General features: G+C 42.9%; 1 protein-coding gene across 2 annotated transcripts in view; it reads right to left on the bottom strand.

Moving 5' to 3' along the window:
* The window catches only part of LOC117402663 (scavenger receptor class A member 5-like), a 79,547-nt gene that overhangs the window by 22,172 nt on the left and 31,910 nt on the right, over positions 1-25,465 (bottom strand). For both annotated transcript variants that reach the window (XM_034004033.3, XM_034004034.3), the window contains exons 4-5: positions 8,955-9,629; positions 850-930 (exon numbers count right to left, since the gene is read on the bottom strand). In XM_034004033.3, the coding sequence (XP_033859924.2) occupies positions 850-930; positions 8,955-9,629 (756 nt within the window). The remainder of the gene's footprint in view (positions 1-849; positions 931-8,954; positions 9,630-25,465) is intronic.

The raw sequence follows: 25,465 nt of genomic DNA, 5'->3' as shown, positions 1-25,465 counted from the left end.
TAAACTGTCCCACATAGTTACACAACTCCACTAACTGTTCACTACGGAATTTACATGCAATGTTAATTTTGTCCTAACCTTAATAAATAAAGCTCCATATTCTGAATAATTAAAATAGGCCAGGCTATATCTAACTGGTAATTAAACATGCTAGTTGTATAACTGGGTTGACATTGGGAATGTATAGCAAAGACCTGGAATCAACTGCTTTAACCACTGAACTACTTTTTAAGGCTGAACTACAATTAAGAAACAGAATGGAAATCTGGCATCCTTTATCCATAACATAACAGCATTGGACGTGTCACCTGCAGTGGTTTATAAGCACCCCCTCAGCCCTAGTATTTGATATGCAGCAGGGTAAAAGAGTAACTGTTTACTGTTCCCTAACTCTTTAATAAGTAGTTCATATTGTATATTATATAAATAGTGTGTTTTATTTACTTTTTTAAATAGTCTGTTACAAGGTGTCAGAGTTTAGATGTTGTTCTTCAGTTCTAGTTGCCAGCCATAGACATATTTAACATAGGCTAGATCAACTGAAGTGGCTTTTTATGTGTGAGTGCAATCTATTGATCTACAGTACTGTGGATCAAGTGTTCTTTTGTAATGCTGGCAGAGTAGGTGTTAATTAGATGCTACACTTTAGCAGATCTAGACTGTATTACTTATGTCTACTGCTAGCAACTAGTTCTTAACCATAAAATAAAATAAAAATAAAAAGTATTTGCTATAAGAATTCAGAATAATTGCAAACATCACCAAAAAAGTGAGGGACATTAAAAAAAAAAACACAAAAAAAAAACCCACATGTGAATTTGAAGGTACTTGTTAATACAGAAAATGTACCTCTCAATCCGGGTAAACCTGGCACACCAGCACTTCCTGGGGGTCCACCATTCCCTCTGTCCCCCTTTGGCCCTGGGGGCCCTGGAAGAGAAAATACAAATATTTTTGCTCCTACAGAAAGTGACATTGTGTGCAGGCCTCAGGTGTGCAGTCTGCTGGAGTAAGCTTTACAGCAAAAGAAAACAGCGGTAAATGAGCAGAATTACCGCGTGGCAGGGGGAAGCCACACCGAGGGCAAAAAATGAACCAGCGGTAGCTCTATTCACTAAGCTAATTATACGCACAAATAAAGCGACCTAAGTGATTCATTTGCAAGTTGTCACATCACGCGGAATTCTGCACAAGGTTTACACACACTTAATTATAGTATATAAGGACCCTCGAAAAAAAAAAAGGTAAGTACGGTTCTCAGCGTCTTGCGAGACAGTCAAAGCGGAGAAAGTAATTGTTAATGGAACATTGATGTTTAACTCTGCAAATCAAATAAATATTTGTTTGTTGAACTTCATATCCCTCTGATTTATTTTGTAATATTAATATAATCAAAAGTTAGCGAAGCACTTGCTAAGTCAATTAAAACTTCACTATTAACATTTGTTTGGCGAAACGTCACTTTTTTAATGTCGTTTGATTGCTTGTATTTATAACTGCACCTCAACTCTCACTCTATACATTAATTTATTGGACCTTTACGGTTGCATAGCCTACTTAAATATCACACATACATGGTGGCTATATAAACATATTAACATAGCCGAAATTGTTGCATATACACGTGCCTCGTAATCTTCATGTATCCCGGTCTGTCTGAGGATGTACAAGTACATTGGAACATTGGAACTCGAGTCACTATTGAAACAATCTTTAAAATGTTTGCGCTGCGACTGGCCCATCTTAGTACATCTACCCCATAGTGTTTACAAGCACTAACACATCCTTTTGACACTGCACTGACCAAGAGCCTTATGTAATACTAACACAAGTGCTTGCATGGATTTTGAAGCTGATGAAAAAAAGAGGTTCATTCTGGCGACCAGGAATGGCCTACAAAACAAATAAGTACTGGTAGTTCAACAGTCCCTTTCTGATTAACAGTAATTACAACCAGGAGGCACAAAGGAGATTTTTTTTCCCCAAACTACATTTACTAAAATGATACCAATATTAACTTTTTTTCATTAATACAGACTTTTGTTTCCAATTATAATTTTTTGGTGTTGATAAACCAATGCCAGTTCTGACTAAACTGTCAAGAGGATAATCAAAATAAAACATTCTCAAATGCAGCTTGGTTTAACAGCGGCCATGATACAAAATCACACCAGATGAATTTCCTCAACATGATTTGTGTTTTGGCTGAACAAGAGTTCACGGGCACAGATGCTATTTCAGAGCTCGGAGGCTTGATATGGTTTTAAAGCAAATGAGTCGCTAAATATGTTCAGGTACATTAAGCTAGGAATATTCTTAAAATGAATTGTTTCCATCCCGTCAATCAAACGGAGCCAGGCTAAGTGACCAGCCACATTAAGGAGATAGGGTGGTATATTTATAGAATAATACAATCGAGCAATTCTAATTTTAGTGCATGTATACACTAAAGCAATAACAAATGATGGGCTGTTCAGATATGGTCCAATTTCTGAACGCCTTGGGGTGTTGTTCTGCACGAGATGTATCCACAGCCTAGACCTGTGGATTTTGGACTATATTTGAACGCCCTGTTGAGTGTTATTGAGCTTAAAAAATGGCACCCCCGCACCCTAGCCACTCCACCCGTTCCAAAGTGAATTGGTTGTCAAGTGAAGCAGGCAGAATGGTTTTAAAAGTTCCGAGCTGTGTTGGTATGGTAACATATCTGCACAGGTTGGAACACTTGTTAGCCAATGAGATTGCTCTCTCTATTCTAGGCATTTTATAAACTGCAGTAATCTATAATTCACACAAATGGTAACCTTTTGAAGATGATTTAGTTTTTAAATATTCTCTAATTTTAGAAGTAGACATTTCCAGTTGTGAACTACTTAAATTCTTTGAGGACAGGTTCAAATGTTCTGTACAGACAGGGTTCTTTTAAAGTGGATTGCAGGGTAATCACCCATGAGATACATAGTGAGTAAAAATGCTTTGTTAAAGTAGGTTCTGAACAGGAAAGGGTTAAATAACAAGCAAGCCAGCTGGCTGGGAAGTGTGGGTAAGATCACCATGAGCTCCACTAAAATCCTGGTTGCCAGTAACAAGGTTATAAAATAGTAAATGTTCTTTTCCTCCTGCAGTACTTTGCTAATAAGTTATTGCTGAACAAATTTCATTCCAGATTTGTGGGTTCAGGCCCAATTAGAAAACACAAATAATGAGGACGCCACAGATGACACACTGACAGAATAACCATATGTTTTTAAAATAAATAACAGCCAGTTTCCTCTAAATGCAGTGAATGGTGTAGGAACGTATAAAATTCTGTATTTCATTATTGTTATTGTGTTTCCAACTTCCATGGGGGCCATGGGGAAAGAAGAATGTGCTCTTGCTTTTGTTTAGTGTCACTTTTAACCACAGTTTAGGACTTGAAAGTACTTGTGCATTTGTTATTGCTCTGTTAAAGCACAATCTGTATTTGAGCAATATCTGAAGGATACACTTTGCAACTGCACACAATTTTGTTGAGCAATATCTTGTAGTAGCCATGCTTAACTTTACTGTCCACTGAATCTTGATCCTGAAAAGTTCAAAGCATGTGACGTGACCGAGCTGTGGATGCATTCAAACACTTTCATGCATCAGGCATTGTGGCAAAGCGCCCCGCCCCTGTGTGCATTTGTGTTATGTGTATGTATGTATGCGTGCGTATGTTAATGTTGGTGTATAGTCATTGGTACACGGGATATAAACGGGTCTGTGTTTCACGTGTGTTTAAAGTGTAGATTTGTATTTAGGCACGGGATTGCACATCACGCACGTGCATTTAAAATATAATATGTGAACACGGGGTTTCACGTAATGAATTCACGTGCTGGGATTCAAGTGAATAATTAATTAGTAATTGAATCCCAGCACAAACAGTATAAATAGATGCACGTTTAGTCACTCGTGGTTGGGTGTTCGAGAGTGGAGAACGGGTGAGGAGGAGGAAAGTAAAGTAAAGTAAAGGAAAGTAAAGTGAAATCTAAAAGTGTTTGTACTCACCGTGTTTGTTTGTCTCTCCGTGCACCGTTTGTTTAGTGTTAGTCCGTTTTGTATGTCTCTTTATTTTGGCGTATAGTGCCGTGTCCCGTGTTTTTGTGTTTCAAACCTTTTATTTTCTGTTTATTAAATGCTGAGCGCGATCACGCGCTCAGCCTAACCAAAATCCAAGTCTCTGTGTTTGTATTCCTTCCTGCTTCTGGTCTGACGCCACCCACTCTGGCCGTCTTTGTGACACGTGGTGTCTTCGTGGGATAGCCGCGCCTCCAAGCGTCAGACCAGGAGGGGTATGGATTAAAAAAAAAAAAAAAAAAAAAAAAAAAAAAATTACAAATATTGTTTTGGGGGAAAAAAACAAAACAAAACAAAAAATCAATGGCAGAAGACGCCATCAAACTGCGGGGCTGGTTCCTGGAGAATGCTGGGCTGGAGGCCCAGTCTCTGCCCATGGTCGTCCGGGCCCTGTGGATGATGGACAGTGAGAGATGGGAGGCCTTTCAGGAGGAACACACCCCAAACACCTTGGAGGAAGGTGTGGAGTTTGTCCTCAGCTACCTGGAGGCAACCATCAACGGAACAGCAGCCCAGGTAGCAGGACCACCAGCAGAGGGTGAGTACCTGCTGTCCCCATCTCCACCAGCAGAGGGTGAATGCCTGCTGGTTTTGCCTCCACAGCCCAAGTGGGAGGAGCCTGAGCGTCCACAGCCCAAGCGGGAGGAGCCTGAGCGTCCACAGCCCAAATGGGAGGAGCCTGAGCGTCCACAGACCAAGCGGGAGGAGCCTGAGCGTCCACAGCCCAAATGGGAGGAGCCTGAACGTCCTACGCCTGAGTGGGAGGAGCCCGAACGTCCTACGCCTGAGTGGGAGGAGCCCGAACGTCCTACGCCTGAGTGGGAGGAGCCCGAACGTCCTACGCCTGAGTGGGAGGAGCCCGAACGTCCTACGCCTGAGTGGGGGGAGCCCGAACGTCCACAGCCCAAGAGGGGGGAGTCGGTGCGTCCACAGCCCAAAAGGGAGGAGTCGGTGCGTCCACAGCCCAAAAGGGAGGAGTCGGTGCGTCCACAGCCCAAAAGGGAGGAGTCGGTGCGTCCACAGCCCAAAGGGAGGCAAGTCGGGGCTTCCACAGCCCTGGGACCCAAGCCACCAGCAGAGGGAAAATGCCTGCTGGTTCAGCCCCAAGGGCCGGAAGGGGAGGAGTTACAGGCCCAACCCCCTGGAAATTTTTGGGGGGGAGAGGGGCAGGAGGCTGGTGTCCCCCAGCAGCCTCTATTCATGCTGCTGAAGGCAGCACGGCGCGCACCAGCCCAGCCGCCACAGCGGAGGGAGCCAGCGCCGCCAGGAGCAGAGGAGCTGTCTCTGCCTCCGCCACCTCCACCGCTTCCTCCACTAGGAGCAGAGGAGCAGGAGCTGCCTCTGCCTCCACCACCACCAGGAGCAGAGGAGCAGGAGCTGCCTCTGCCTCCGCCACCTCCACCGCTTCCTCCACTAGGAGCAGAGGAGCAGGAGCTGCCTCTGCCTCCACCACCGCCAGGAGCAGAGGAGCAGGAGCTGCCTCTGCCTCCACCACTTCCAGGAGCAGAGGAGCAGGAGCTGCCTCTGCCTCCACCCCCTCCAGGAGCAGAGGAGCAGGAGCTGCCTCTGCCTCCACCACCGCCAGGAGCAGAGGAGCTGGAGCTGCCTCTGCCTCCACCACCGCCAGGAGCAGAGGAGCTGGAGCTGCCTCTGCCTCCACCACCGCCCAGAGCAGAGGAGCAGGAGCTGCCTCTGCTGCCCGTACCTCCGCAGGGAGTACGGTGGCCGGAGCCCCAGAAAGGGGAGCTGCCGGCCACGAAGAAGGGGGAGGAGGTCTGGAGACCACTTTCCCCAGCAGCAGTTTCGCTGCAGGAGTTCTTGTGGCCGGAGCCCCACAGGAGGGAGCTGCCGGCTACGAAGAAGGGGGAGGTCGGGGGACCACCTGCCCCCGCAGCTTTTTCGCTGCAGGACGGGACCAACAGGCTGTCAGCCGTGCCACTACCGGCAGGGGTGCTGACAGCATGGCCAGCCATGGGCCCACTGAAGCCTCCCTTCCCAGCCCGAGACTTTGTCCTGGACTGCTGGGTTTTTAAGGGGGGAGGTGGCCGTTGAGGCCATGTGTGCTGCGCACAAGGGGGGGTATATGTGGCAAAGCGCCCCGCCCCTGTGTGCATTTGTGTTATGTGTATGTATGTATGCGTGCGTATGTTAATGTTGGTGTATAGTCATTGGTACACGGGATATAAACGGGTCTGTGTTTCACGTGTGTTTAAAGTGTAGATTTGTATTTAGGCACGGGATTGCACATCACGCACGTGCATTTAAAATATAATATGTGAACACGGGGTTTCACGTAATGAATTCACGTGCTGGGATTCAAGTGAATAATTAATTAGTAATTGAATCCCAGCACAAACAGTATAAATAGATGCACGTTTAGTCACTCGTGGTTGGGTGTTCGAGAGTGGAGAACGGGTGAGGAGGAGGAAAGTAAAGGAAAGTAAAGTGAAATCTAAAAGTGTTTGTACTCACCGTGTTTGTTTGTCTCTCCGTGCACCGTTTGTTTAGTGTTAGTCCGTTTTGTATGTCTCTTTATTTTGGCGTATAGTGCCGTGTCCCGTGTTTTTGTGTTTCAAACCTTTTATTTTCTGTTTATTAAATGCTGAGCGCGATCACGCGCTCAGCCTAACCAAAATCCAAGTCTCTGTGTTTGTATTCCTTCCTGCTTCTGGTCTGACGCCACCCACTCTGGCCGTCTTTGTGACAGGCATCTATAAAAAAATGTATATAGCGCTGTGACAGAAATACAATGATTCTTGGTTGTAAATCTCCCTCCTGACCTGTGAGGGCGTTAAGCAGCGAGAACAGAGTTCTTTGGGCGGGCTAGTCTGACGGTTCTTTCCCAGGGTAGGGAAGTCGGCCAGTCTGGATGAAGGCAAGACGCCATTGCAAGAACACATTGACCCGGAAGGGAAACAACGTGGCAGCCGCAGATTGGAGAGGTTGATGCACTCGTTTACCAAGGGGTCATGTGTGACAGCATAAAAGGGGGCGGAGAATCGCAATCTGTTCCTTCGTGTTGGTTTTGTATTTTAACCGAGGAGGAATGTGAGAGACCCCAGAGAACGTAGCAGTTTCGTGAGTGTTTTGTTTGTTTTTGTGTCTGTTAGTAATTGTCTTGCTTGTGAATCACCAGACAGCTAACACGTTTCCGTCGCCTTGGGCCAGCACAAAGCCGGAACAACATTTCACCACTGTCACAAAATAAACTTGTATCACCCACCACGAGCACTGCTGCACGCACTCGGGACTGGTGACCGTGTTTGTATTATTGTGGGGCGGTGTTGCAATATGCCCCACCCCTGTGTGTATTTATGTGCTTTATGTTATATGTTGTGTGTGTTAATGTTGGTGTATTGTAGTTGGTACACGGGATATAATGCAGGTAATGAGCACGAGTGTTTAAAGTGTATAATTGTATTTAGGCATGGGGATTGCACTTCACTTCACGTGCATTTAAAGTATGTAATAATATGTGAGCATGGGGTTGCACAGAATTAGTTCACGTGCCGGGATTCAAGTGAATAATTAATTAGTAATTGAATCCCAGCACAACAGTATATATAGATGCACAAAGCACTCACTCGGGGTTGTGTGTTCGGTGAGTGGAGAACGGGTGTGGAGAAGGAGAAAATAGAACGTAAAGTAAATTAAATATAAGTTGCTGGGACTCACCGTGTTTGTTTGTCTGTTCGTCCTCTGTTTGTTTAGTGTTAATCCGTTTTGTTTGTCTATTTATTTTGGCCTCAAGTGCCGTGTCCTGTTTTCTGTTTAAACCTTTTATTTTTCAATAAATCTACTGAGCACAGCCATTGCGTTTCAGTTTCAACTCCAGTACTGTCTGTCTCCACCAGGAGGAGAACAGCAGGAGCTGCCTCTGCCTCCACCGCCACGAGCAGAGCAGCAGGAGCTGCCTCTGCCTCCACCACCTTCAACGGCAGGAGCAGAGCAGAGCAACAGGAGCTGCTTCTGCCTCCGCCACCTCCACCAGCAGAGGGTGAATACCTGCTGGTTCCGCCTCCACCAACGTGGGAGGACGGCTTGCCGCTCCCACCTCCACCACCAGAGGAGCTGGAGCTACTTCCACCACCCGAGGGAGGAAGGTGTGGAGTTGGCTCTCAGCTACCTGGAGGCAGCGATAAACAAAACAGCAGCCCAGGTAGCAGGGTCTCCAGCACAAGAGGGAGAAGCACCGCTGTCTCCAGAGCGAGAGGGAGAGTCGCACCCATCCCCTGCCAGTGAGGGAGAACCACACCCGTCCCCTGCAAGTGAGGGTGAGTCGCACCAGTCCCCTGCAAGTGAGGGAGAGCCGCACCAGTCCCCTGCAAGTGAGGGAGAGCCGCACCAGTCCCCTGCAAGTGAGGGAGAGCCGCACCAGTCCCCTGCAACAGGGGGAGAGTACATGCTGCTCCCACCTTCATCGCCAGGAGACTACATGCTGCTCCCACCTCCTTCACCAGGAGACTACATTTTGTTTAAATAAACAGATGTTTTTGAGAAGTACTGTCTGGACATTGGATTGCTTTCACCCCACTCACATCTTGTCACAAGAGTCAAAGCATGTTATTGGCTGCAGATCATCTCAGTGAACAGAGGGAAGCAGTTGGTTGGTTAATGACATGCCAGGAGGTATTGAGGGATGGGAAAATGTAAATCTCCAGGTAAAATAACTTCAAGGAAATTGAAGTCTACTACCATGTTTTATAATACAAATACATGCATGCTACAACATTTCTTTAAAGACTGCAAATTGGAAAACTATATCACAAATGAAAATACTTCACAGGCAAGATTTGTGGAATTATTTTGTTACAACCATGTTAAAGCTTCAAGTGTTGGTTATCACTTACCCTCCATTAATGTAAGATTCTTCAGTGCTACAGACTGCTCCCAATCCTTTAGCCTCAGGTCTTCCATGACAGAATTCAGGATGATTACCTCGTTCCTCAGCTGCTCCTCCATGCTAATCTGTGTCACCCTTACCGATTTGGCATCCTCAGTGATATTGGTGATCTGTATTTGAAGGTCCTGGATTTTCAAGTGATGGACACCGACGTCCTGAGTGAATGTCCTATTCACTGCATTCATGGTTCCGCACACCTCGTCCAACTTGACCTTCAGTCCACCCACCAGACCAGCAGTCTCTTTCAGCAATGTGTCTTGCTTATGCAAAGATATCTTGGTTCTACCCAACTCAGCACTGAGTTGGCTGGTGTCTCTATTGCTGCTGTCAGTCAGCCCCTTATAGACGTCTCCCAACTCTGTCACGGACGTAGTTATCTCGTCGGACTGTGTCTGCAGGCCCTGGATACTGTGCTCGAGCTTTTGGACAGCCAGTCTTAGCAGCAGCAATGTGTCTGAATGGTTCTGGTAGAGATTTTCCAGCTTCCAAATGTTCTCCATAACGTCCCTCTTGAAAGAGAGCTGAGACAAGGAGAGTTGCAAGTCTCTGAAGCTGCCATTCAACTGCGTCACATTTTCTACCAATGTTTCCAAGCTCTCTGTCGACCTCTGTGATCTTGACACTAAAAGGAAAAGAGAATATTTGATTCTATTATTATTATTATTATTATTATTATTATTATTATTATTGACTTAAGTTCATCAAATCAATTATTACTTGGCACACACAAGTACCATTGCAGGGGGTCACTCAGAGTGGCCAAGGATTTGGTTGGCATGGAGATATACTGGATGTTTGCTTCTCTACAGATACAAGACTTTAGTCCCAATGGCACCAATCCAGCCCCTTCCACAAGCACTAAAAAAGTTCAGAACATCATCTACTTTTTACTAGGTCTATAATAAATGCTTTTACCAACCTGCATGTGTGTGCAATGTACTGATGATTTGACACTTTGTTTTAGTAGATTAGAAACAGAAGTGAACCCAGTATGGAATCCTGGAAAATCCAAACCATGAATTGTAAGATTGGACTTAACTTTGTTTATTTTGTGTGTATGATTAGTATTTTTTCAAAACCAGTGTATTGTAATCATGGAAAGTGGGTCATTTCCTAAAATTTGTCCATAAGAATTAGGAGGTTGACCATGGCTTGTTTATTGAAAAGCATAGGGCCCCACCACAATCCTGTAATCTTCTGCTTTTCTAAGATGAACAGCTTTTTCTGTTTAATGGAGTTCTCTGAAGCCAAAATTATTCCTGTGTAGGGTCTCGCAATCTCCATGTTGTCGAGGATCATATCCCTCCAAAACTTTTTACAGATTGTCTTACATCTGAGAATCTGTAAAATGTCTATACAAATACAGTAATTCGTCATGTATTCACCCATCACATATCCACCCTAACCGTTTATCCACCATGATCAAGCTCTTCAGCAACGTCACCCACGTGTTTTATTTTTTTATTTTTTTAAGTAAACCTATACATTTTGCTGCTGTGTAAATTACCTGACACTAATGTAATTGTATACAGCACTGTGGCAGGGCTGGAGCCCTGTGCATGAAGAGGGTTTTTTGTGTAAATGTATATTGTAAATAGTGTGTATTTATTGTAATTAATGAAGTACCTGACGCTCCTGGGAGAGCCTGCCTGTTATGTGTGATTACCAGGTGTGGAATCTAATCAGCAGGTAGGTGTGTTCCAGCAGGGCGTCAGGTATAAAAAGGTTCCTATTATTCACCTCAGGGCTGCTGCAAAACCAAAGAAGCTGAAATTCACCGACGTGTGTGTGTGTGAGTGAGAGACAAGAGTGAGAGTGAGTGAGAGAGAGAGAACCAGAACCAGGGTTGGATACCAAAGAGTGCGTAAGCAAGTTGAAACCACTGACAGCTGGGCGAGTATCTGGAGTTTGTTTATTATTGAACAGAGAAGATTAGTTCAGAGACTGTAGATCCCACCAAAGTTTTCGTACACTGTGTTTTATGTACTCTGTGTGATACCATTGCTAGTTGTGTCACATGAGCTGTTCAATGTGTTGATATGTAAATTTCCGTCTCGATCTCCTGCCTGTCACTCAGCAGAGAATCCACACACCGACACGGCAGACGACTACCCTGTCACAAGCATTAATACCCTGTATCATTCTAAACAATGGATTTAGGTGATCGCCCTAATAAAAGCTGAATCTCAAAACAATAATGGTGTGAATATAGTAATTGTTACAGCTGTGTATAATGCTATTTAAAACAGGATTCATTTTCCCGTTTTTTTTTTTTACATATCCGTCCTTACTCTGATCATGCTTTAATCTGTACAAAATATACATAAAAAAAAATAAATCAATCAAACACGTCATGTCCTTGTATCGGTCCCCAATCCCAGATGTGGAGGAGTAATCACATACAAATATATATATCAAAACAGGTGCTGGATATCATTCTGCAAAAAGTGAAAACAAAAAAAAATTGATATGCAGCCCAACTACATAACATTTTTTTGTGGAAACACGCTTTTATTGCATGGAGGTTTTACTTGTCGTATTTACCAGTCTAGTTAAGATGGAGCTGTATGGGAACAGTGGAAAAAAAAACCTATAATCAGAAAATCAATCAAGTCGGTCTCCATGTTTGCTCAGTCAACTGTGCTGGGAAACCTCCCAAAGCTGTCCTAGCTCCGTCTACGCAGGCCATGACATCAGGCACAGACTCCCGACTGCAACGCAGACTTTTTAGGAGTAACACAAACGCAGCCACCAACTGCACTCATCGCCATTTACAATGAATAGTTCTCCAATACGAATGCATGACAGCTGCGTCCTTTTACGAGGCTGGGGAGTTGACTCTGTGGTGAATCCCGCTCTTACTGCATCCTGTGTCTGAGTTCCTGGTAAGTGACGCTTTTGTGAACTTCGCAGAGTCTTCTGGGAATTGTAGTTTGGTGCAGTGATGTCGTTGCGCTGTTATCGGCTTTCGCTGTAATGGCCGGCGTGGTAATGGTTGGTGCGGTAATGGCCCTCGCAATGATGTTGGCGTGGTCCAGGAGTTTACAAACAGTCAGAGTGCGCTCTGACCCTCTGAGATTGAGTTTACAAACACACCTTTGTGTCAAGGCTGTGATCAGTGAAAAAAAAGTTTACATACCCAAAAAAAGTTTACATACCCGAATAATTTCTACAAATTTCTCGAAAACAAAGAATTTTAGGAAAGACTTTTGACTACAACTATATATATTTCTCAAAATAAAAATTTAAATAACTTATTTCAGGCTTTACCCGGGCAAACCGCGGTCTACCCACTGCTTCTTGGGCAGAGTCCAAATCACCTCTGTTTTTTCATTCCTGTTCTGATTGACAGGCAGACCTTCGTAACAAGGAACATCGGTACAAAAATTTACATGAGAAACCCCATTGACACTTGCATATAAAAAGGACAGTATTATTAATAACGTAATAACATATAATAAGGAGTTGTATTGAACTGTCAAACCAGAGAGATGGATGCAGTTACTGGGTAGAACATGAATGATTAGCTGATTCACGTTTGACAGTGTTTATGACAAGCGATCTAAGAGCGTACTCAGCAGAGTGACTGAGAGTGTACGTACATATCTAGATTTTAATAATTTGCTTAAAATAAAATAGTCTTATACATCTCATTAAATATTTAATATAATCATGTTGTCAATAAAAACACATTTGTACATACATTTTTAAATATATGCCTATTTTCTGAAACTGGACTTCCTGTGTAGTTTAAATGAATGAGATGAGTGAGTGATGACGCCACTCAGGTAGGCCGGCCAAACAAGCTCTTCAATCGTAGCTCTGTCTCTTGAAAACATAAAATGAAAGATCTTTGAGATTCATTTCGGACTTTAAACGGGCATTGTTGGGCACTCCTAGATCTGCCCGGGCAAAACCCAGAATGAAAGATCTTTGTGATTCATTTTGGACTTTGCCTGGGCAATCTGCGGATTGCCCAGTTTTGGGTTTTGCCTGTGACAATATGTGCGTCTTCTTACCTTCTCATCTTCCCTATGTTAAGACTTCACATTTGCTATAGCAGTTAACCTGAAATAATGTATTTCAACAGGTCTGTACATTGTTTCAATCTTCACACCTGAAAATTCCATTCCTCTAGCTGAGCACATCTAGACCTTAAATAACTGGAATTTTGATTTCCAGTGTGGCTGATCAAATAATAACGAGTGTTTGGTCCGTTTCCCAAGTTAGCTGTGCCAGACCAAAACCACATTTGGAAGTATCCCAAACTAAACCCACAAAACCTACATTATTAAATAGCGAAATTCTGTACTGATGGTTGCCTCACGCCACTGCAACCAACTTCTAAGTAACTTCTGGCTGCACAGCAAGGGTGAACATCTTGAATTCTTAAAGCACAATGCAAAACCATGTTTAATGTTTGACAGTGTACTCTGTCATTCATTTAAAAAAGGACACCCCTGTGGCCAAAGCTTTGCAAATCGTGCTAGATTTTTTAAAAGCTGATATAATCTTTCCATTGCATAGCACTGTAAAATATTGCGCCAATTGGTTTTTCATTCCTTGTGTGCACTTCTATTTATACATGCTTACTGGGTTTCACAGAACAAAATACTGTGTAGTGAGTATGGTATTGGGAAACCATATGAAAGAGACATGCACAGGTGTTTGCAATAATTTCGAGCGGTTCTTACTACTATAAAGATAGGGTGCGTTGTTAAATTCATCAGTGCTCTGCATCGCTGAGTAGAAAGTGACATCACTTGGTGCTCATTGCTGCGAGAAATTTAACAAGTTTGGTGAATCAACATAGCTGGTAATAATAATAGAAAGGTTGCTGCTGCGGCATGCAAGGCTGTGGTTGACCTGTGTGAGCTGAAAGCTTATTGGGACGAAGGTTTAGTTATCTTTAACCAACTAATTAGGAGCTAGCTTGTTGTTACATTGAAATGTAGAAAACAGCTAGCCTGCATCTGTAAATATTTATAAACATACACGATAAAAAAAAAAATAATAATAATCTGTTCTCTCTTTCATATCAAATTCTTGTACGTCACCAGCTCAGTCGGCTACTCTGGATAAGTTGGCAAATGTGATATTGTTTATCAATATGTTTATCAGCGCTACTATATATTTAATAATACACAACTCCATACCCATTTTCTAAAGATTTGGCGTCTCTAAATCTACAATTACATTGACAATAGTACCTCCGTACAAGACAAACTTCCACAGTGGGAGCGGCCATTTTGGTTTTGCTGCAGCTCACCGACTCAACCCTGGTGAATCCGCTGCTTCAGCGGTGACGCACTGGTGAATTAACAATAGTTCGTTGAGCGAGTTTAACAACGGTTTGGTGAATCTGCTTTACAGCGGTGCATGCAGCGCACCCATACTTTGGCTGATCTCACCTGCGTTACATATAACAATAGTAGACAACTCGAACTCGAGCGTCTCCTAAGCGCTCACATGAAAACACTTAAATACAGACTTATTAAAAAATAAAACACAGTATCTGAGTAATTGGTCACTCATCATAAAAGCTACTACCGCATTCCAGCCACTTTCGATTCCTGCGGTTCAGGCAACCACTGAAGCTGCTCTCACTCTGGGATCTGTAGTCCAAGATGCTCTCACTCTGGGATTTGTAGTCCAAAGGAACCTTTATAAATACTTGTCAGAGAAAGAAGGTGAGCGAGTGTAATACTGTAAGTTCATAAATACAAACTCTTTTTATTTTATTTATACATTTAGCAATAACCTTATTAATGACGTTGGTTCCACAAGAGAAAAGTAGCACATATTAAATTATATAAATATAGGGTCAGTCCATGTCGGATCAATCACCTTTGAAACCGAAGGTTCACAGATTTTGATATACATACAGTATGTATTTATAAGTAAGCTACCCAAAGTTATTGTATTGTTTTACTGATAATTATCATTATTTTGTATAATATTTTGTGTCAGGTTGCCATTCTTTCTTGTATAAACTGCCAGCTATGTATTATTATTATTATTATTATTATTATTATTATTATTATTATTATTATTATTATTATTATAATTATTATTATTAATGACTTCAATATAATGCATACTATATGTTTTGTAGGTTTGAAAGTGCTGTTGAAAAAAGTTATTGAAGTTTTATTGTAGTTTTTAATTAGAAATAAAAAAAAAACATTTAATAAGGAACATTTTTGTGGCTTTTTTTCTCTAAGAATGATGTTCGTAGAATAATCGATAATTAAAATGATTTTCAAATATCGAATCAATAATCAAATCGACCTGTAAAAGTGATAATCGCTCATCACTAGAAGCTATGTAGTCTTTAATGCTAAAAAAGACCGAAAAAGGGTACACTCTTTCAAAATCGATTTACTCAGATTTACAGTGCACCTACTTTACCCATGCAATGCAGAAAACAGGAAATACTGAATATGCTTGTAACAGGGGAAGGTTATTATTATTATTATTATTATTTATTTCTTAGCAGACGCCCTTATCCAGGGCGACTTACAATCGTAAGCAAAAACATTTCAAGCGTTACAATACAAGTAATACAATAAGAGCAAGAAATACAATAACTTTTGTTCAAGTAAAGTACAAGTTTGACAAACCACAATTCAATAATACAGCAGGTAATAGTGATAGTTACATCAGGATATGATTAAATAGTGATAGTTACATCAGGATGTGATTAAATACAAAGTACTACAGGTTAAAAACTTGGCAGATTACAGTATTCTGAAGTACAGGATTAAATGCAGTAAAATAGGGGCTGATAAGAGCAAAATAAAGCACATTTACATGAAGGGTGATAGTGTCCCAGGATACAAACAGAGGAGTTCTACAGGTGCTCTTTGAAGAGGTGAGTCTTAAGGAGGCGCCGGAATGTGGTCAGGGACTGGGCAGTCCTGACATCTGTAGGAAGGTCATTCCACCACTGCGGAGCAAGGGTGGAGAAGGAGCGGGCTTTGGAGGCAGGGGAGCGTAGCGGTGGTAGAGCTAGTCTTCTAGTGCAGGCGGAGCGGAGAGGTCGAGTGGGGGTGTAGGGAGAGATGAGGGTCTGGAGGTAGCTGGGTGCAGACTGGTCAAGGCATCTGTAGGCTAGTACAAGAGTCTTGAACTGGATGCGAGCGGTGATCGGGAGCCAGTGGAGCGAGCGGAGTAGTGGAGTAGCGTGGGCGAAGCGAGGCAGAGAGAACACCAGACGGGCAGCAGAGTTCTGGATGAGCTGGAGCGGACGGGTGGCGGACGCAGGGAGGCCAGCCAGGAGGGAGTTGCAGTAGTCTAGGCGGGAGAGTACCAGGGCCTGGACCAGGAGCTGGGTAGCATAGTTGGTGAGGAAGGGTCGGATTCTTCGGATGTTGCTCAGGAAGAATCGGCAAGTGCGTGTCAGAGTGGAGATGTGCTGGGAATAAGAGAGGCAGGGGTCCAGGGTGACTCCAAGGTTCTTAGCTGAGGAAGAGGGAGAGAGTGTGGTAGATTCCAGAGGAACAGAGATAGAGAGATCAGAGGAGGGGGAGGAGGAGGGAAAGAAAAGGAGGTCAGATTTAGAGAGGTTGAGTTTGAGGTGATGAGAGTGCATCCAGGAGGAAATAGCAGACAGACAGGTAGAGATACGGGAGGAGATGGTGGAGTCAGAGGTGGGGAAGGAGAGGAAAATCTGAGCATCATCAGCATAGAAATGGTATGAGAAACCATAGGATGCGATGAGGGGGCCCAGGGAGCGGGTGTAGAGAGAGAACAGGAGAGGACCCAAGACTGACCCTTGGGGGACTCCTGTTAAGAGAGGGTGAGGTGTGGAGGTTGCTCCACGCCAGGTTACCTGGTAAGTGCGGTTGGAGAGGTAGGAGGAGAACCAGGCCAGAGCAGTGCCAGAGATCCCCAGGTCAGCAAGTTATATATGTGAGTTGTCACTGCATAATACTGAGGCAGAGCATTGGGTGTTGACACGTCACACAGATGGGCAGATTTAATAAACAACACAAGTGCTGGGGCTCCCGAGTGGCGCATCCAGTAAAGGCGCTCCTCGCAGGATGTGCCCTATAGCCTGGAGATCGCAGGTTCAAATCCAGGCTATGTCACAGCTGACCGTGACCGAGAGTTCCTAGGGGGCGGCGCACAATTGGCTGAGCGCTGCCCGGGTAGGGAGGGCTTAGGTCGGCAGGGGAATCCACGGCTCACCGCGCATCAGCGACCCCTGTGGCCGATACGGCGCCTGTGGCTCTGCAGCGGAGCCGCCAGATCTGTGTTGTCCTCCGGCACTATAGGTCTGGTAGCATTGCTGTGGATCTGCAGTGCGAAAAATGACGGCTTGGAAGGAGCACGTTTCGGAGGACGCGTGTTTCAGCCTCCGTTTCCTGAGTCGGCGGGGGGGTTGCGAGCGGTGTGCCGGGGATACAGATAATAATTGGGCATGCTAAATTGGGGTGAAAACTGGGGTAAAAATAATTGGCGACGACTAAATTTATAAAAAAAAAAAAAAAAAAAAAAAAAAAAAAACACAAGTGCTGACACTAGGGTACCAGCAATGGTAGCCCTAGTGTCACATTTAATAAAGAAAACAAAGCTAAAAATAAAAGTTTGCCGCACAAATGGCGAGCGCTAGTCCAACAAAGGAACACCCCGCTCCAGAAAACTACACTACACAAACCCTCTCTTCACTGTTTGGGATCAACATCCCCTAAACTGACCTACTTCTGGGCTCACGGAGTCCCGGCATCCTCATGGCGACTCCTGCCTCTTCAAACGGCCTCGGCTGGGAAATGCCTTCACGAGAAACGTCTTGCAGAGGAAAGGTTTTGTGTAAATCAGTGGAGTGGACACTCTCCACCTCGATGTAAACACAGCACCGGTCTTTGTAGCATGGCAGTGCAGTCGCCATGAGCTGTGGCACAGATGCATTTTGAGCTCCGCACAGCCTCCCCGGGCATGCCCCACAGCCAATCTGGGCCTCCCGGTCAGCTCAGTGCCTAACTGCTCAATTGGTTGCTTAGCAACGTGTTTCCTGCTGCACATCCCAGCTCCTTCCAAAAAGGTACATGCACTCAAGAATCAGAGACAGGGTCTCCCTGTCAAAATGCTGAATAAGTTAACCAGCATATGTTAAGGGTTCGAAAAGAAATTGACAAAGATAATGAAACCTGATACAAGTTACTTTTACAAAAATATGGCATTCGGTCATAGATATTTGATGTCTCAGTAACAGTTTGTGGTATATCAGTGGGTAAAACAGGCTAACAATGAAACACATGTATCCCTTTTATACTGTATTTTGTAAATTAAAGCAATTGAGTTTATGTAAAGTAAAAATTCCAAGCATATTTTCTGGGTGTTGTCGATGCTGTTGGGTAATGTTCCGTGGAAATGAAAATTCCCTCAGTGACAGCATATTGTAGTTAAGAATTAACTCTGATCACTATTATGTTTTCAAGGCCCAACGGCTTTGTCCTGATGATGATTTAATAGCAGCTAGAATTCATGATGAAACCACAAAGGTAAACAGCGTCTTTTTCGTAGGAGGCAATTCATTTCCCTACTGGACCATGTAGAAGAAGAGGGTATGGTTTGCTCAGCACATCATTTTTTATACATATTTGTGGAGACTTACAACTAAAACAAAAGAGTTTAAAAGGTCCTAAAGTTTGATGAATGGACAATTTAGTAAGATATAACTTCAAACAGGTATAACAACTGTAATTGTAACTTCACATGAAACTTCAAATCTATTTAAGCTGCATACTTTTATAACTTGAGATGATGACCTTGCATGGTTTAATGAATAAAGAAAAAAAAAAAAAAACATTTGTATTGCACACAATACAAGGGAGCTGTGGGTCCTCGCTGACACAAACATAATTGGTTATATTACAGATTGAGTCATTTTATTTGGCATTAAGATTACAAACATTTTTAGGATGTTGGTTATGGTTAGGTTACAATGTCATCATGTTTTTATTTTACTGGGCCTTGTGAAAAGTTCCTGTAATAGCATTTGATACTGCCAGACGGTGTAGCAGGGGTGCAAAGTGAGTGTTCCCACATCTCATGCCAATGCAGACCAGACCTGTAGGTTGTATTGAGTTGTAAGGGTACAGATTTCTTTCATCTATTTGCTGAGTTTCGTTAGACCTCCAGTTTTCGTAGGTGACTAACTATTTGTAGGCTGGACATTAGCCTTCACTACCACGTTGATAAACAAGACAAAAATCACAGCACAAACACTCATCCCCAAACTCCTCCAACAAACAAAGGATTTCTGGCTCCTTTTTTACATGTGGCCCTCCCCAATTAGCACTTGTGATTGCTGGCAGGGACAGATTTAACCCCATCCCTGCCAAACTTTCATTCCCACACACACACTTTACACTGGCAGGGCTTCTGCCGTGCTACTGCCCTGCCACAGGGACCCTTTTGGAACAGTCCCTAGAACAATGACATACCTGATTTTTAAATAAATATTGATAAATATTAATATCTTATTATACTACTGTTGAAACCATTTGTAACCCTTTGCTAAAGGGGTCTCCAATCCTGGTCCTGGAGGGCTGGTGTCCCTCCTGGTTTTTGTTCCAACTGTACCCTAAATTACTTAATTGGACCAACCAAGCTTCTAATAAGCACTTAATTGGTCCAATAAAGTAATTTAGGGTACAGTTGGAACAAAAACCAGGAGGGACACCAACCGTCCAGGACCAGGATTGGAGACCCCTAATTACTGGGTTCAGGATCATTTTTCACTTTACCCCTTATCGTTGTGCAGTTTATTTCAAATGCATTGTCTTTGTTTTTTTTGTTTGTTTTTTTAAGTCTCTGAAACTGAAACTGTGGTAAATGGCACAGTGTACAGGATAAAGGCCAAAGATAATAATTTGTACCTGCATGAAAGAGAGGGCTCTTTAGTATTGCTCCTTTGGAGAAGTTTCAACATATTAGAAATGTTACAGATTTTTTAAACTGTTCTTATTACAACTTGTTAAGGGCGCACAGTACAGCATATTATAGCTCCTTTAACAAACTGTTCAAATGATGTTAAAGTGAAGTTTCAATCTTTAATCAAAGTTACCACGATTGTGCAGTTAAACGGTGGGTGCTAATACTGTATTAGTTGGCATATAGAGCATGTCCAGTAACACTACATCTTATTTCTGTTAACAGCAATACCACTACAAAGAGCACCTTGAAGCTGCCCTCTGATTGGTGGAGAGTCCAAGCACAACACAGATTAATAGGTTGCACATGTGGATGAAAAATAGCAGCCTGCTCTGCCTCATTGGTTACAACAGCAGCAATGACTCCTCCTGGAGAAAAGTCAGTCTTCCATGTCCACAGATAAAGAAGGGTTCCATAAACTGCAGTTTAACAAACCGATAGCACAAAATATTAAAATGCAAACTGGCAGGACCCATAGAAACACATAAAGCAATTATTGGAACCAAACTCGTTACTGGAATTCACACACCTCCGCTGCACCGCTGAAACCACTGAAGAGTTTAAAGGAGAGCAAAAGGAAGGAAATAATAAAAGCGGAAAGCCTTCATGGCAGTGTCCAAAATGTAATTATGCTTCCATACATTCCACAAGGTTCTATTGTGGAACACTTGTAATTACTAGATTCAAAGAACACGCTCATGATTGACCTAGATACGTCTTTCAAAGGCCCTGTACACAATCTTTCACTGGGGTTGTACCTAAATGTAATCATGTCACCCTATGGGCTACGGAACCATACATGTACAATATGAATAGTTTACATCAGCCTCTGAGGCAAGGAATGCTGTCAGTAATTAATTAAGATTGAGAGCAAAGACTGGAATTGAAGGCTGAATTTGGCATCTGTGCAAAAAAACAGTCATGCACAGTGCAAAATTAAATTAGGAGAACACAGCATGGATTTGGTAACCCTACAATTGTGGGATTTCACTTTGAAAAAATAGGTGGATTTTTTTATTTTATTTTCCCCCTGATCGTCTCTTAAGCCCCTTTCACAATGGTGCTCCTACCAAGGTTCTGGCTCCCCAGGTCCCAGTCCTGCATAGTGTGAAACCCACGTACCCAGGTCGACCCTAACTCGACAAAATGCATGATGGCCGCTTATAAATCGGAGGAAGTAACAAACAGTCACGCCTGCGGGAAGGTTTCACTTCAGCAGGAACCTGCAAGCCATTTCTGTTTATTCACAGTTGATTGAGACAGGGATGGCGTGGAGTGATTGAGAAACATTTGCTCTAATCAACATTTGGGTCGACGATTCAATCCAGAGACGCTTGGATGGATGCGTCCGTAACAAGCATGTCTTCCAAACAATTTGCGAGAGGTTGTCTTAAGCTGGATTTCAAGGGATGCCAGTCCAGAGCAGAGACAGATTTAAAACAGATGCAATTACTGCAATTATTCTGAAGAAAGTTTTACTTTTTTATTACTTGCTTCTGTCATGGTGTTTACCAAAACATGTGGGCTGTCATGGGTATATTTAAAGACCTACAACCACAAGATATCAGAACATTCGACAAAACCATGCTACTGCACACAAAAATATGATTGATGTACAGGAAACAAAGTGATGGCTGGTCACCACGGTATACAAACACATCAGATTATAATACAAATCTGCAGAAGCCACATTGTTCCATATGTTTCACTTCATCTTCCTAGACAGCCACCAGGAGAGCTAGGCATCTGGAGCACAGTTGATTTCATGGCTTGCATGACAACTGAATCAGATCACTTTTATTATCCTTAAAGGGTACAAGAGGACCTTTTTATTTTATTGTGTTACATGTACCCATGTGCTGCTACAACTGTTTGCATAAGGTGTGTGTATTGTTTTATTATTATTTTTTTTTTTTACATTTTGACCATTTTTAAAAACTTTTAAATTTCATTCCCTGCCTCAAGACGGCTTCACATGTACCCACATGGACCTCGCAGAACTACATTTCCCATCATCCTCCTACTCACATATGTAAGTGAGATGGAGTTAGCAGAGAGCAGGAGAATGATAGTTCTGAGAGGTCCATGCGGGTACATGTGAAGCCATCTTGAGGAAGGGAATGCAATTTAAAAGTTTAAAAAAAGTGGTCAAAATGTTAAAAAATGAACACAATACACACACCTTACATAAACAGTTGTAGCAACACATGGGAACACGCAACACAATCAAATAAAAAGGTCCTCATGTATCCTTTAAGCTTTTACTAACTACAAAGTTCATTCAATCAAAAGATACAGCACTACCTTATAACCAGTATTATTTCCCATGTTCTATGGGTCTTTTTAGGCAAACGTCTAGACATACTGTAGGATGACACACCCCAATCATCTGAAACTCTTGTGGTAACAAGGAATTTATGCTGTATGTATGTATCTTACAGGTGAGAAGGAGATAGAATTACAGGATACATGTCCAGCCACCAAGCCTTCCAAAGTATTTTCTTGTTTTACAGATTACAAAAGAAAAATTAAGCAAGCTTTATCCTTTTGTAATGTTGCCTCTCCGTTGTCGGTTCGTTTGCCCCTTAAAACATAGACCCAGACACAAAACTGCAGAAGGAAGCACTTTCGTGCACTTTTATTACAAAACAAAACAAACAAACAAAACAAAAGCCTAGCTCAAATGTACAGCCTAACTTCACTTTAACCGGTCCCGACTCACACACAGGACGGCTAAGCCATTTACCTGTCAACATTTACAAACACATGACCTTACTTCAAACAGCCAAACTCTTCTTACATCAGCTCCCTGGTGCTCTCCCCCTCTAATGGAGCTGGAAACTCTTATAGTATGTGGCTGTTCCCAGTTAACAGCCACATTCTCACATTTTTGGCAGGGACAGGAATTAACCCCGTCCCTGCCAACCACGACCAAAACACAAACATCACCCAAACTATTTACATGAAGAGCTCTTGCTTTGTCACACTTTCTCCCCCTTGTGCGTAGCACACCAGCCATTCGACGGCCATGGGCGGACTTGAGGATGGGTTGGTCCCTCCGGCGCTTCTGGGTAGGGACCACAAACCGGCGATGAGGGACCCCAAGAGAGTGACAGGGGTGACAGGTGTGCAGGCCGGTGATCTGGCAGGAGCAGCAGCAGACAGAGGTTCGAGGCTTGGCCACGGCGGAGAGATGTCTGAGCCACCAGGGGGAGCACAGCAAAAGGCAGGGGGAGCCCAAACGACGTCTGCCGACTGCGACGTGACGTCTGGGGCCTCACGTGGCATAAGAAGCAAAACAGCTAGCCTCATGTCCATGGGTCACGGGCGGGCTTGAGGATGGGTCGGTCCCTCCGGCGCTTCTGGGTAGGGACCGCAAACCAGGGGGAGCACCACCGGGCAGCAGTGTGGAGTAGTGGTTAGGGCTCTGGACTCTTGACCGGAGGGTTGTGGGTTCAATCCCCAGTGGGGGACACTGCTGTTGTACCCTTGAGCAAGGTACTTTACCTAGATTGCTCCAGTAAAAACCCAACTGTATAAATGGGTAATTGTATGTAAAAATTATGTATAATGTGATATCTTGTAACAATTGTAAGTCGCCCTGGATAAGGGCGTCTGCTAAGAAATAAATAATAATAATAATAATGGGTCCCTTACATGTTATCAAAAGTGGGTCATTAATTGGATATCAAAAGAGGTGAAAGATGCCAACGCTATTTATTGGATTTCAACAAAATGCCCATTTATAAATGTAAAACAAGGAATATACTTGAAATGTAAAAAAACAAAACCTTCTACAGATAATTACAATTTGGGGAAATCTGAATCACAACCATTAGAACACAAGAGTTTTTTTTTTTTCTGGAATGTGTCAGTGCCAGTAGTATTTCTCCTTTCTGAGTCAGAAGCCAATAAAACAGAACATGACATTTTACTGTTGAATATGCCAGAATTTAAACAGCACACATTAGGCAACCCTCCTTGCACACCTGCTACACAGGGTGATTGTAAATTACTATGTTCAATAGACTCTTTTTGGGAGTAACAAAATGAGAATATGTTTAGGTGACCTGGATGTTTGCAACCTGCACCCTTCTGCTCAAAGTAGAATGGCCAAAAGTTTTGCATCACCTAGAATTTTAGAATTGAGACATAATTTTATTTTTTTTAAAAGCTACATTATGGAGTGAAATGCAAATAGACAGATTAAACAACATTTAAAAATTTGACATTTCGTAATCTAATTTAGATATTTTATTAACATCGATAATTTAGATATTTTATTTAACATTATGTGATCAAAGAAAGCCATAATAGTACAGTAATCCGACACGTGTATCTTGACTGCAGTGGGACCAGAGTAAGGGCAGATATGTAAAAAGGCGGATGAATGAATCCTATTTTAAACACCATTATACACAGCTGTAACAATTACTATATTCACACAGTTATTGTTTTGAGATTCAGCTTTTATTAGGGAGCTTCTCTAAATCCCTTGTTTAGAAAGACAGAGTATTAAATGCTTGTGACAGAGTAGCCATGTGTCATGTGGTGTCACGCTGCTGAGTGACAGGCAGGAGATCGAGACGGAGGTTGAAGTTGATACACCCCACAGGCAAACAGGATTTATTTACATATCAACATACTAAACAGCTCACGTGACACTACCAGTAATGGATGTGCACGGAGCACATAAAACACGGTGTACGAAAATGTTGGTAGAATCTACATTCTCTGAACTAATCTTCTCTGTTCAGTAATAAAGTAACATTGCTGAAGAGACTGACCATGGCAGATAAACGGTTAGATAAACGGATATGTGACAGGCGGATACGCGACGGATTACTGTAGTTCAGTATTTCATGTTAGATTTCGATATGTCACTGTGGCAGGGCACAGCCCTGCGTGTAAATATGTGGTTTGTGTATTGGTGGTGGTGGTTGGCAGGGATAGGTGCTAATTGGGAATAGCCACAGCTGGAAGCCCCATTGGAGAGTGTTTGGAAAAGGGAGAGGCTTTTGCAGCAGAGAGAGAGCGAGCGAGCGAGAGAGACACAGACACACACTCTCCTACATTTAAATTAAAACTCACCGTGATAGTGGAAGACTTGGGTGAGGGATTTTCTTGTGTTCGTGACTTGTTTTGTTTAACTTTATTTTGCTCTGTGAGCAGTGTTTTCATTTATTTTGTTTAATAAATGCGCACCCCAGCTCTTAAACCCATAGCTACTGTCTCTGAGTCTCTAACCCTTTACAATCCTGTCAGTCATATTTTTAAATGTTGTCAGTTTTTTGTATATGGAAAACTACAAAGGGGTATGTAATCCAATGTGTTAAGGTCACATTATTCAGCAGGTTTAATTCGACTTTATGAAGCACAATTAGTTAATTCTATAGGGTAATACAAACCTTTTTGTCCAGAGCTGTATACTGTAGTCAAGTTATACCAGTGCACACCTCCAGACTGTCCTGATAAAACACTGAAATTTCAGCAGCAAGCCAAAATCTCTGTGCAACT

This window comes from Acipenser ruthenus, chromosome 5, assembly GCF_902713425.1.
Source record: "Acipenser ruthenus chromosome 5, fAciRut3.2 maternal haplotype, whole genome shotgun sequence".
Classification (NCBI taxonomy): Eukaryota; Metazoa; Chordata; class Actinopteri; order Acipenseriformes; family Acipenseridae; genus Acipenser; species Acipenser ruthenus.
The sequence above is the reverse complement of the archived record's forward strand: the minus strand, read 5'-3'. Positions and strand labels throughout refer to the sequence as shown.